General features: G+C 66.4%; 2 protein-coding genes across 2 annotated transcripts in view; one reads left to right on the forward strand and one right to left on the reverse strand.

The window, feature by feature from the left end:
* The window catches only part of MNEG_2756 (hypothetical protein), a gene marked incomplete at both ends in the record, with an annotated part of 4,643 nt that extends 715 nt beyond the window's left edge, over positions 1 to 3,928 (forward strand). Inside the window, 7 exons of the mRNA XM_014048767.1 lie at positions 249 to 337; positions 694 to 898; positions 1,150 to 1,263; positions 1,550 to 2,035; positions 2,253 to 3,026; positions 3,356 to 3,418; positions 3,764 to 3,928. Of these exons, the coding sequence (XP_013904221.1) occupies positions 249 to 337; positions 694 to 898; positions 1,150 to 1,263; positions 1,550 to 2,035; positions 2,253 to 3,026; positions 3,356 to 3,418; positions 3,764 to 3,928 (1,896 nt within the window). The remainder of the gene's footprint in view (positions 1 to 248; positions 338 to 693; positions 899 to 1,149; positions 1,264 to 1,549; positions 2,036 to 2,252; positions 3,027 to 3,355; positions 3,419 to 3,763) is intronic.
* A 429-nt stretch (positions 3,929 to 4,357) lies between these two features.
* MNEG_2757 (hypothetical protein) lies at positions 4,358 to 12,296 on the reverse strand (the record flags this gene model as incomplete). Its single annotated transcript, XM_014048768.1, has 17 exons — positions 4,358 to 4,499; positions 4,789 to 4,902; positions 5,114 to 5,234; positions 5,540 to 5,621; positions 5,776 to 5,884; positions 6,211 to 6,608; positions 6,965 to 7,149; positions 7,438 to 7,522; positions 7,784 to 7,864; positions 8,163 to 8,275; positions 8,501 to 8,823; positions 9,099 to 9,226; positions 9,480 to 9,569; positions 9,794 to 10,163; positions 11,236 to 11,369; positions 11,755 to 11,906; positions 12,257 to 12,296. 17 exons carry the CDS (start codon positions 12,294 to 12,296, stop codon positions 4,358 to 4,360), a joined length of 2,667 nt encoding a protein of 888 aa, XP_013904222.1.
* Positions 12,297 to 12,358: the final 62 nt, after the last annotated feature.

Below are 12,358 nucleotides of genomic sequence, written 5' to 3' on the forward strand. Positions count from 1 at the left end.
CAACGGGGGCACGAGGGAGCGGCGGCGGCCGCGAAACGCGGCCCCGCCGTGCCGGGCCGCGCTTCGCGCGGTGGCCCATGGGCACAGCATGGGCGGAGGCATCTTCAGCAGATGCGCCCACTCGGCAGCAGCCATGAGGAGCGGGAATGTTCAGGTTCGCACCAGCGCCAGCAGCTGCGGCAGCAGCAGCGCGACGCTGCCGCCGCAAACTCCCAACCCGCCCCTCGGCCGGCCGCCCCGGTGACCAGGGCGCTGGCAACAAGTGCATAATCGACCACAAGGCACCCGTGGCCGCGCTGGCCATCAGCCCCGACGACTCATTGCTGGTGTCTTCCAGGTGCGAGCACGACTCACCCCGCCCCCTTTCGGCCGCCGAGCCGCTGGGCCCCAACACGCCTGCCTAGCGCTGGGCGAGCGTTTCGGCCGCAGAGTGTATGCAATGCCGCAGTCTGCCTGGCTTGGGCTGTGCGGTGTTCAAAGAAAAAGCAACTGTATGAGGGCGGTCAGCGTTTGCCAAGTAATCCTTGCAAGAGGGAGTCCTTGCAAGAGGGAGTGTCGTGCTGGCACGCGCACACATACACACACACACACACACACGCACACACCCACACACACACACACACATCGCGCACATGTACGCACACACACTCGCTCACATCTGCTACACACACACGCGCACACACCCCTGTGCAGTGCTGGCGGCCAGGTAATGCTCCACGACTTCAAAACAGGCGCCAAGCTCGCCTCCCTCGCCCACGACGGCGCCGCGCGGTCCGCCGCGCTGCAGTTCTGTGCTTCAGACGCCGACCGCCTGGCGACCGCCTCGGACGACGGCGGCGTCGCCGTCTGGAGCGTCGCGGCCCGCGCGGCGCGGCACGAGCTGCGTCGGCTGCACCGGGTGCGGCGCCGCGCGCTCCTTGACCCAATGCCGCGCGGCGCGGCTTGCTGCCGTGCGGCGCGCAGCGTGACTTGGGACCAGGCATCTGCTGGAACAAGCTGCTTGCCTCCCTGAGCTTGCGCAACCTTGGAGGCTCGAAACGGCGTCGGCAACCGCTGCAAAACACTTTATGAAATCTGCCATACCAGGGCCGTCCTGTGTGAGGACCTCACTTCACGTCTTTGACCCAAAACATCTGTTGCCAATCGCAGGGCGGCGCCACGGGCGTGCGTTTCGCGCCGGACAGCCCGCACGTCCTATACTCGTGTGGCAAAGATGGCCGGCTGCTGGTGCTGGACACGCGGCAGCCGACACAGCAGCAGCAGGTGCGGGGCGCGGCGGGGCGCTGAGCAGGCGGGCCCTGCGAGCGGGCTGCGCGCTGCTGCTGATTGCTACCTGCGACACCACTCACTGCCGCAACACCGACATGGCTCACGAGCCCGTGACTGAATGCGGTACGCGTGAGCGCTTCCAGCTTGAGCAGATCACTACCTCTACCGTGTCCCCCCCCCACACACACACATACATGCATGCAACACACGCACGCAACATACATATAAACTCACGCACACACACGTGCCCGCGGACATCGTCATCTGCTCCCCACCGCAGGAGACCCTTGCCGCGCAGGCGTCTCAGCCCCTGACGTGCTTGGACGCGCGCTTCGATGCCCGCAGCCTGGCAGTGGGGACGTCTGGAGGCGCCGTCCTGGTGTTTGACCTGCGGCGCCCCGGCCAGGAGGTCGGCTCGCGGTCTTTTGGGGACGCGGCGGGGCCGGTAGCCTGTGTGCGGTGGCAGCACGCGCCGCACGCTGGGTCAAAGCACAAAGCGGCAGCGGCGGCCTCGGCGGGCGGGGCCGCAATCAGCGGCGCGCCGGGGCGGCTGACGGCGGCGGCGGCGCCTGCGGCCGCGGCCGCGGCCCTGAGCGCGCAGGGCGGCCGAGGGGACGCGATCTTGGCCGCGAGGGGCGCCCCGGCCGCAGCTGCTGGTGCCTTCGGGCCGCACGCACCAGCGGCTGCCGCGGCGGGGCGCTCGGTGACGCCGGAGCCGGCGCGCGGCGTGTCGCCGGAGCCCTCAGCCGTGTCCGGGTTCAGCCTGGTGGGCGGTTGGGCTCTCAGGGACTTGGGGCTGCCTCGGTTCGCAGCGGGGACTACAAAGGGCTTCAATGGCTTGGTGCCCGTTGCAGATTATGCAGCAGCTTGTGGCATGGATCCTGTTGATCGTGATCTGATCTTGATCGGCGCCGCGTTGACTTTCATCGCATCGTCATGACTCGCTGTCCCCGCATGCCGCTCTGGCTGCTCTGGCTGTGCAGGACGGCTTCACACGGGCGGTGTCCCCGGTGCGCCTCAGCGACCCCGACACCCGCACGCCCACCGGCCCAAACACTGCCGGCGCCGGCGCGGCGGCCGCGGCGACGCCGGGCGACTCGTTCGCGTCGGGGGTCGGCGCGTTCATGGTCACGCCCGGCGTCGGCGTCACCCGCGGGCTCGCAGCCGCGCAGGGGCTGGCGGCGGCGGACGGGACGCCGATCAGTCGCATCGCGCAGTTTGCTGCGAGCGACCCGCAGCTGCCGCCGCCGCGTCCGCAGCAGCCTGTGTTGGGCGCCGCCGGAGGCAGCAGGGGCGAGCGCGCGGCTCTGGACACTCAAAACCGGCCCGCCGCGGACGCGGCGCCGCCGCCGCCGGGGGGCGCGAAGGCGGGGCCGCCAGCCGGCGCGGGCGGCGCGCGGCACGGCGGCGTAGCGGCGCAGGCAGCGGCGGGAGTGACGCCGCGGGGCTATGCGGGATCGAGGCAGCAAGCCGGGTCTGGCGTCGCCGCACGGGCTGCAGCCATCACCAACGCGGCCGGCGGCGGCCTCGGCAGCCGCGCGGCATCAGCCGCATCCAGCGCCGCCGTCGAGGCCGCTGCCGTGGCGGCGCTGGAGGGCGCCGCGGGCGCGGCCTCGGCGCGGGCGGCACAGGAGGCAGGCGCAGCCGCGGCGGCGGCGGGGCCCGGCGCGGGCGTGGACGGGGTGTTTGCGGGGCCAGGGGCGGGGATGATGCTGCGGGAGGACGTATTCCGCGCATACATTGACCAGCAGACGGCGGTGAGAGGGGCGCGGGCAGACGCTCGAGCGCCGGGGGGGGGTGCAGTCGGGGGACCAGGCGCGCGAGGCATTGGCGGTGTCGTGATGGGGCCGATGCTCCCCGCGCGGGCGCGTGGGCCGGGCGATGCAGCTGGGCGCGGCACACCCAACATGGGGCATCTGGGTGTTGAATGACTTGCATGCGTATGGGCACTCCGCATGCTACACGCATGCAGTCATCTTCACATGCAAGCACGCCCACACACACACACACACACACACACACACACACACACACACACACACACACACACACACCACACAATTACACACACACACCCTCACTCCAGGCCGTGCGCCAGGACGTCCGCAGCCTGCACTTGGAGGTGCTGCAGCAGTTCCACCAGGCGCAGGTCAGAGGGGAAGTTTGGGGTGGGGGTGGTAGGGGACCGCCCGCCCAGACGGCCAGACAGCCGCCGCGAGCCCCGACCGCAGTGCCGGACGCACCCCGGCCGGACGCACCCCGGCTCGCGCCCGCTCTTTGTGCGCCCCCGCTTCCGGCGGCCCTTTGAAAACCTCAGCTGAGAGGGCCAGCCCGTCCCGCTCGCTGCTGATCTTGCTTGCGAATTCCCGCCGCGGGCAAGCCAGCCGCCTCGGCGGCATGTATCGTGAACACTTGTGTAACCCATGCCCGCTGCCACGCCACCGACCCGCCCTCAAGCAAATTTCACATTTCTCCCCCTGAATTCCGCCCCCAGATGGACCTTATGAGTGTTGTGGAGGGCCTGGCCCAGCGCCAGGAGGCCATAGTGCAGCGCCTGGAGGCCCTGGGGCGCCAGGTGCAGGAGGCGGCGGACAGCCGGGGCGCGGGGGGGCTGCAGAGCGGCGGCGGCGGCGTGGGCATCTCCATGGCGTGGCTGTGAGGCGGTGCCCGGGGGAGGGGAGTGGCGGCCGCGCGGCGGCTGCGGGCTGCGGCGCGGCGGCGGGCGGCGCGGGGCGCCTGGTGGCGGCGCGGGCTGGGCAGCGGCTCGGCCCGGCTTGAGCGTTTCATGCACCAATGTGCTGGCGCCTGCAGCCGTGGCGCTGAGCCGGCAGTGTCGGCCGCACCCGCAAACTTGCTGTTTGCAATAGTGCTATGTCGACCACTACGATAGCTGGAACATCTGAACGACAAACATGTGATGTTACAACTCGACATGAGGGATCAGACTTGGCATCAGGCGCGCCGCTGCGGCCGCCATTGACCTGGTATCAGGTCAACACTGGTGCCCTGAGGGCGCCCCGCCGCCGCCAATCCAGCCAGCAGGACCTGAGTCCTACCAACATGGGGGATGGGGGGGTCCCCTCGCGCGTCAAAACCCGAGCCTGAGGTGCACACCCGTGAGGGAGGCGACCACGGCCTCCCCCACACGCAGCCCGTCCACCGCCGCCGACACGATGCCGCCCGCGTAGCCGGCGCCCTCGCCGCAGGGGAACAGGCCCTCCAGGGAGACGCTGCATTCGGTTTGAATTGGCGCGGAAGGAACCGCCCAAGCAGGCTGGTCAGGGGCAAAGCACTTTGGCCGTTCGTCTTGGGGCCCACAAAGTTTGCATGGTGATCAATGGAGCTGCACACACCTTTGGCACGGGTCCGGCCAACACCACACCAAGAAGCACCCCCGCCCCTGCAGCAAACCAAAGGATGACGGGTCGCACAGGCGAGCCCAACAGCGGGGCGGGCTGCCGAACGCGCGCCCACGCACTCAACATAGCGGCCGCGCTTGCGGTTTGCGCCCATGCGCACCTGCAGCAGTCGTCTGCCCGCCGCTCTATGCGGACCGGCGCGCTCGTCCGCGTCTCGACGCCGTGCAGCAGCCCCTTGCCGCTCGCCACAAAGCCGGGCAGGTTCCGGTCAAACCTGGTCAAACGCGGTGCAGGGTGCGGGTAGTGCCAAAATGAGACAGCTGAGGAGCCGTCAGTGCCACAAGGGGCACACGACCCAGACAGTTGCAGGCGAAAAATGTTTGTCACGCGCTAGGTATGGACAATCTTCGGCAGTGGCGGGGAAAATGCATCCCTCGGAGCGAGCGGCAGGCCACCGGCTAAAGCGTGCCACCGCCCGGTCAAACCTGGTCAAGGCGGCGCGGATGGCGGCCGACATGGAGTCTGGGTAGAGGTCGTGCAGGGGGGCGCTGGCTATGCCCAGGCGGTACGAGCTCGAGGGCAGCGCGGCGGGGTCAGACGTGCGCCCTGGCGGGTAGGAGGCAATGGAAGTGACAGCGCACGAATTGCAGCATTGAGAGAGGGCATGCTTGCATGTTGTGTGGTGGCGGTCCGGAATGTGCGTGATGCTGTTTCCGGAAAGTGTCAGGGGGCCGTCTCACAGCGATGACTGGCCAGATCTTGCAGCAAAAAAGAAACTGTGAATTTCGCCGCGCCACATGGCTCCTGCTCAAGGCAGGACGGCCACCTGCCCCGCCGCCGACTAAGAATAGGACGCGCACGCGTCCATGCAAGGAAAAGCACGCCCACGCGGCAGCGTCCCGCCCCCGCACCTGCCATGAAGTCGTCCACCCGCTGAACGGGCGCGATCAGCGCGCCGCCGCCGCGCCGCGCGCCCTCCCGCTCCATCTCGCGCTGCGGGAAGCCGCGCGCCAAGAGAGCAACCGGTGTGCAAACGCGCCCAAAAACAAAGCCCGATTGAGCCTGATAAACAAGGCCTTCGAGCGCGACAGCCAACAATACGGTATGGAAGGTTGACACAGGTGTTTGCATTGTTTGAGTTTCACACCTGCAGCTCAACGCCGGCCAGCGGCCCGTGGGCGGCCTCCAGGTGCGCCCAGTCGCCATGCCGCACTGTCACCACCAGGGCCGAGTTGCACCAGGGGGAGGAGCGCTTGCTGGGACGCGAAGCGGGGGAGAACGTGTGGTGGAGAGGGGGAGTGCAATTGCGTTTGAGAAGGGAACAGGCTGGATGGGTGCAGGTTGGATTGCAAACCCAGGGAGGCTTGGCACGCACGGCTGGCTCAGGACAGGCGGCCATGCAGCTGCCGCACGCATGCATGCAGTGACACGTGTGCACATACACACAAAACACACACATTTGAAAACACAAAGTGCCGCGCGCGCACAACACACACACACACACACACACACACAAACACACACACACACACACTCACACGCACGCACACACACGCGCGCACGCGCAGACTCCTCCCCGCACCTGAAGCTCATGCCGTTGATGCACAGCTCGTCCTCGCTCGTGCTGGTGGGCACGATCTGGCCGCCAGGGCACATGCAGAACGAGTACACCCCCCTGCTGCCCTCCCCGTCACCCTCATCGCCGCCGCCAACAACCACCCCTTCCGCCCTTCCGACTTCCACAGCCTGTCCCTCACGCTGCTGTTGCTGCTGCTGCTGCTGCTGCTCGTGCTTCCCCCTCCCGCTGCTGGTCGCCCCATCACTGCCGCCGCCGCTGCTGCTGTTGCTGCTGCGGCTGCTGCTGCTGCTGCTGCTGCTGCCACCGTGGCTTGCGTGGGGTGCAGGTGCTGACAGGCTGTCCAGGATGTTGGTAGCCAGTGTGTAGTCAGCCACGGGCAGCTTCCCCTTGCCACGCATGACCTGTCAGAGGAACGAAAAGGGGGTCGTAACAGGATCAGCGCGCTCTCAACTCCCTGTGTGGACTTGCATGGCTGGCTCAACCCTGAATGCATTGTTATGCAGCGCGCCCATCAGGGCAAAAAGAGCAGCCATGATGTGCGGGCCTGTCGCTCTGAACCAGCCTGCAACGCCTGGCTGGCGCTGCGCCGTGCACTTGCAAACCTGTCAAGTTCACACGCCCTGGTGCATGCAGCAGGACATGATGGCACAAACTTCACTCCGTCCCCTCTTCATCAGTGGGTCGCAGCCGGGCTGCGTGCGGCCCAAAACCGCCCCACCCCCCCTCGGAAAGACAAACAAACCCAAGCCGCGCTCACCCCCCTGGCGTCCTCTTCGCCGTATTGGGCCGCGTCCAGCCACGCCTGCGGGTGCTCTATCCTGAACCCCAGCGCAAACGGCTTTGCGCTCATGGCCACGCCGCGGGCCGCCAGCGTCTGGTACAGCGGACGCGCGGAGTGGCCCGGCGCCAGCACGACAGCGCTGGCGCGCAGCGCCTCGCCCCCTGCAGACGTTGCCGCATGTTCGCGCGTGCAGGTCAAGGGGTCAGGGCAGAATTCAGCAGACGAGGTGCTGCCCGTCGTGCCGAGGCCAGCAGCTGCCCTTGCCGCGTAGGCCATGAGTGCAAGAGTATCTTACGGCACTCTTGAAGACCAGGTCAGCCACTGACTGATCCCCTTGGCTCCCTTGACAAATTGCAAAAACTGTGTTGCGCACTGCAGCAAACAAACACTTGTGCCGCATGAGGCAGCAGCACATCCAATCAACCAGTATCCCCTAACCGCCGTCTCACCTTCCAAGATCACGCCCGTTGTGCTGCCGCCCTCCACTATAAGATCTTTCACGGAGCAGCCAAACCTAACCTCAACGCCCAGCGCCTGCGTGAGGTGACGCCACCATGGTGTGGCGGCACGTGTGATGACGTCATCAATCACGCAGCACTCGGTCAGGGGATGGAGCGGCTGCTTGCGCCTTCGTACGCCGAGCCTCTCTTTCGTGACCTTTCAGGGCTTGACAGCCTGAGTGGCTGTCTCCACCCCACTGCGCCATTGACCTAAAGGTTTGCGACGGCAAGGCCGTTGTGATGCCCACCAGCCAGGGTTCGAATGGTTGCTCCGCCGGCATCGTGAAGTTCTCACCTGCAGGTGGGCCCTGAAGTTCTTGAGGATCCTCACGAGGTTCTCTGTGCCCATGTGGGGCTTGCCGCTGACGAGGACGGCCTTGGCGGTTGGGAGCGGTCGGGGGAGGTCATGATCGGTTGGGAGCAGTTAGGCAGTTTGAGCATGTAGCAGGTTGAGCGTGGCGGCGTCAAGGCAGGAGGCGAGAGGGCCTGCAACAAGTGCGAGTCTGCTAGCAACCAGGGGAGGGGGCGGCAGTGCTGGGCCCATCCATCAAAAGTGGCAGCCAATGCTCGGTGTGCGAAATTGACAACATGGCCCAACGGCGATGTCGGCAGGTGCATCCCGCGGGGGCCAAGCTGCAGGGATCCATCCCCCGGCGGGCCGGCGGTGGGCTCACATCGGGCGCCCCGAGGGCGTGGAGGGTCGTCAGCACGCGCCTCACGGGGTCGCTGTTGCGCCCGATGCGGGTGGTGAGCTTCCCGTCACTCCAGGTGCCCGCGCCGCCCTCGCCTGAAGCGGGGGAAGGGAGGGAGGAGAGGAACGGGCGCTGTCAGTGGGGGAAGGGGGCGGCTTAGGGAGAGGGCACGATTTGAGGATCGCAGCCGGCGCCTGGCGAGCAAGCGCGTGGTGATGTCGAGTCAGGGCCGCAACCTGGCACACACACCCCTGGTGACGCCCTGGCATGTGACCTTATGCGTCCCAAAACCACCGCCTGCACTCCCCTCACCCACCCACCATAGCATAGGTTGCTCTCGGGGTTGAGCCGTCGCCGCACAAACAGCGCCCCTATGTCGCGGCCCCGCTGCTCCACCGCCTGCCCCTTCTCCAGCAGGACGACCCTCAGCCCCGCCTCTGCCGCAGCCAGCGCCGCAAACAGCCCGCCTGGGCCGGCGCCCACCACGACCACCGGCTCGCGCGCCGCGCCGCCCGCGGCGCCGCCGACGGGGGCGAGGAACGCCGCGTCGGGCGTGATTAGGTGGGCTGGGGCCGTGGCGCCGCCGCTGCTGCGTGAGGCGTCGTTGGCAGCCGCGAGCACATCCAATTCTCCTGGCGCCAGCCTGCGGCGGCGCAATCGTTGGCTGGTTGGTTGGATCACATACACACACATATATCACAGAATAAAAATATGCCATATACATGCTGAAACATGCAAACATAAGGGGTATTTGGGAGGGTGTATTGCCCTTTCGGGCCAACCATTCCACCAAAAAGTCAGGAGGGCAGCCACAGTTGCTGCGCAACAGGAGGGGCGAGCCGTAGGCCAAAGGTGAATGGCAGCCCGCCCGCCGGAGCCGCGACCCCACGCACGCCCGGGCTCGCGCGCAGCGCTCACCACTCCACAAGCCCCTGCCGCGGCTCGAGGCCCGCCGCGCCGGCCGCAGCCGCGGCGGCTGCATCGACATCAACGACGTAGGCCCACATCTTGGGCTTGTACCTCCGCGCGTCAAACGCCTTGCGCACCTGTGAGGGATTTTTACGATCGCCAGTTGAGGCGCGTGCACGGTGGCGGGGAAAAGTGGGGGGAGGGACGCAGGGCGCGGCCGCAGAGGCTGGGGATTGGGGTGCACGTTGCGACACTCTCCGGCCGGTCGGCAACCGCAGGGTGCCGCGTTCCCTCATGCATGTCGTGGCCAGAAACACCGGCAAAATGCAGCGGAGGCGCCAGCCATTCATACACACCCAGAAGCGCCCCACCACCCACCCAGCCACCCACCATTGTTACTGCGCCCGCGCGCAGCTGCCTGGTGCAGCCCAGGCGCTCCTGGGCGGCCGCCCGCAGCTGCTCGTGCACCGACAGGTCGTCCTGCGGCGTTGGGGGGCGTCATCGCACCCTGGGGACGACGACGCGTGGCGACACGAGCGACCAAGGCGTGCGCCACTGCAGAAACGCGCCGCGGCCACGGCGATTTCGCTGCAGCTGGTGCAGAGTCGGCGCAGACTCTGTTGCACTGCCTGCCTTGCTGACGCCTGCCGTAGGGCCGCCGTCAGGCCCCCTTGCCATGGGTTCGTGTCACCAGCCCCCCATACCTTCCCGGGGTCATCCTCAGCGAAAATCTTGAGATTGAACAGCCGCCAGCTGCCAGTAGGTTTGCCTGCTGGCGGCCGCGGCAAGTTCGCGTCTGCGGCGCCGTGCTGCTGCTGCTGCTGCTGCTGCTGCCGCTGCTTCTGTGCACCACCGCCCCGCCCGCCGCCACGCCCGGCGCCGCGCCCGCTGCTGCGCCCTCGGCCGCGCCCTCGGCCGCCCCCACTGCGCCCAGAGGTTGACGCTCTGCGGTCCTCGCGGCCGCTGCGGTCTGCTGTGCTGCCACCATTGCCCTCGCCCTGCCTGGATGTGCGGTTGCTCGCAGCGGCCGCGCTGGCGGCGACATCCCTCAGAGTGCGGCGGCCGCCGTCGAGGCTGGGGACGACCGGCAGCGATGCTGCATGGCAGTGAAACGGTGGTCTTGTATGTCGGCCTGGCAATCTTTGAAGTCGAGCTAGCATAGTTTTGGCGCACCTGTGTTGCACAAATGCTGATGTTTGATCTAACACGCTTGCTGTGTATATAGTATAGCGGACAATTCCTTAGTTAGCAAACAGAAATTCAGTAATCGTATCATCACCAGTGACGGATTGGTTTCACCATCCTCGGTGCCGTCGACGCTGCCGTTGTCACTTTGTTGCCTCCGAGTCGCCTCACAGCTGTCGTTGCTCGCATGCGGTGACAAGCACCGGCTCACAGCAAACTGTCACAGCTCGATTCCTTCGGCTCATAGGCCCAGCCAGGAATCGTGTCGAGCGAGTTTATTTGTCGTGCCCGAGTGACTGCACGCTGACGACACGCGCGGTGAGCACTGCTGCAGATCTGCACGCTGCAGCGAGCACCTGACTGTCTGACACAATGCAGAGAAAACATGAGCCGGAGCCGTTGAGTATGCACGCATTTGCAGGTGCGCGGCTGTGTTGGGCCTACCGCCTGTAGCTGTGTTGGAGATGGAGTGCGCTGCAGTCCTGGGCTGCAGCTGCCAGCCCACACACTGTCTAGCTTGCTGCCAGACCACATGACCGGAGCACCCCTTCCAAGCCTTTGTTTACGACGATTCAGGATGATACACATGCAATCACACCAGCCGTCCACGCGGTACCATGCAGTCCTTCTGTCTTTACACGTGCAAGCAACAAGCAACACTAGACATGCAGAAACGGATGAATGGCCTACTGCAGTGGTTTTCACCCGTGCTCAGGCGGCCGGCAGCGCCAGAGTGCATCAGCACATGAGTTTCACAACTAAATGGCATGCGCCGTGTAGCCTGACTGACATCGCATCGCGGCTCTCTAGTGCCAGTTCTTTTGATGTCACAACGAACTGCAAGGACATGCGGCGAGCCGCCCTGTTCCAAACCCCGTTGGTCAAACCAGTCGCCGCAGAAAGCCCTCTCGCCTTAGCACCGGCCGTGTGCTTTGGGCCCACGGGTGTCGTGCCGCCTCACACTTTCATCGGCCCCGCCCCTCCGGCGCCCGCGCGGCGCTGGCGCCAGCCCAGATGGAAGGCGAGGGCGAGACAGAAGATCGCGCTCAGGATCATGCCGGCCGCCGTGGTGGCGGCGCGGGACCACCACACACCCTGGAGGTGCAGGCGGGTGGGTCAGCGGGCAGGTGGGTGGGCCGGCGGGTGAGCGAGTGCGCAGGTGTGGCGGCGGCGTTGACAGGCCAGCAAGGGTTAACAAGCGGCTTGAGAGGAGGCTCCAGCGAGAGTGTGCAAACGGCAAGAGGGGGTCTCGCCGAGTGAGGACGATAAGGTACACGCATCGAGGAGAGGGTCGCTTTGCGGGCGTCACCAAATCATCTGGCTGCCACACGCACCACACATGATGAACGCGCTCAGGAGATTCTTCCAGTCCGCAGTCCACAAGTGGACCGCTGCGCCACCAACTTTATCTGCTGCGGCCCACACATCTGCACGCACCACACAGAGCTTGTTGGGGCTTTGAAGCTTTGAAAGCGCGCACCCGGCTGATGTATGCGACGTCGCGCAGGCCGAGGAAGGCGTCGCCCGCGATGATGAAGAGCACCGACAGCACCGCCATCCACGCCATCCACGACAGCGCGCTCGCGATGAGCCACCCAGTGCCGGCGGCGATGGCGAGGCCGATGAGCGTGACTGTGGGTGTGGCGCGGCGTGGGGGGGGGGCATGAGGCAGGGGGTGTTTGGGCAGGGTGCTTTGGACACGCCAGGGATGGTTTGGGCCGGGGGTCAACTTGGGTGATGTTGGTGCATCTGTGTGGTCAGGTGCGCTTGCACTGACGACAAGGATGCGAAAACCGAACCAAATGTCACCAACAAAACTACCTAGCCAGCTGCTCACTATGCCGCACGCTGTGCAGGGTGCTGCTTTCAGGCTGACTGGAGCGTGCGGCGACCTGGCTGCAGCTGGGCTCTCGACCGGTGCCACCGCAGCGCGGCGATGCTTGGGTGTGCGCTGGTAAAGCGTGCCTGCCCCAGCAGCTTACCGAACAGGAATGCGATGAAGAACCAGTACAAGCGGTACATGCTGGAGCAGTCCAGGCTGTTGGTGAAGCCTTCACGGGTGGAGGGGGCAGCGAGGGGCAAAA

Source organism: Monoraphidium neglectum (assembly GCF_000611645.1).
Source record: "Monoraphidium neglectum strain SAG 48.87 unplaced genomic scaffold scaffold00322, whole genome shotgun sequence".
Taxonomy (NCBI): Eukaryota; Viridiplantae; Chlorophyta; class Chlorophyceae; order Sphaeropleales; family Selenastraceae; genus Monoraphidium; species Monoraphidium neglectum.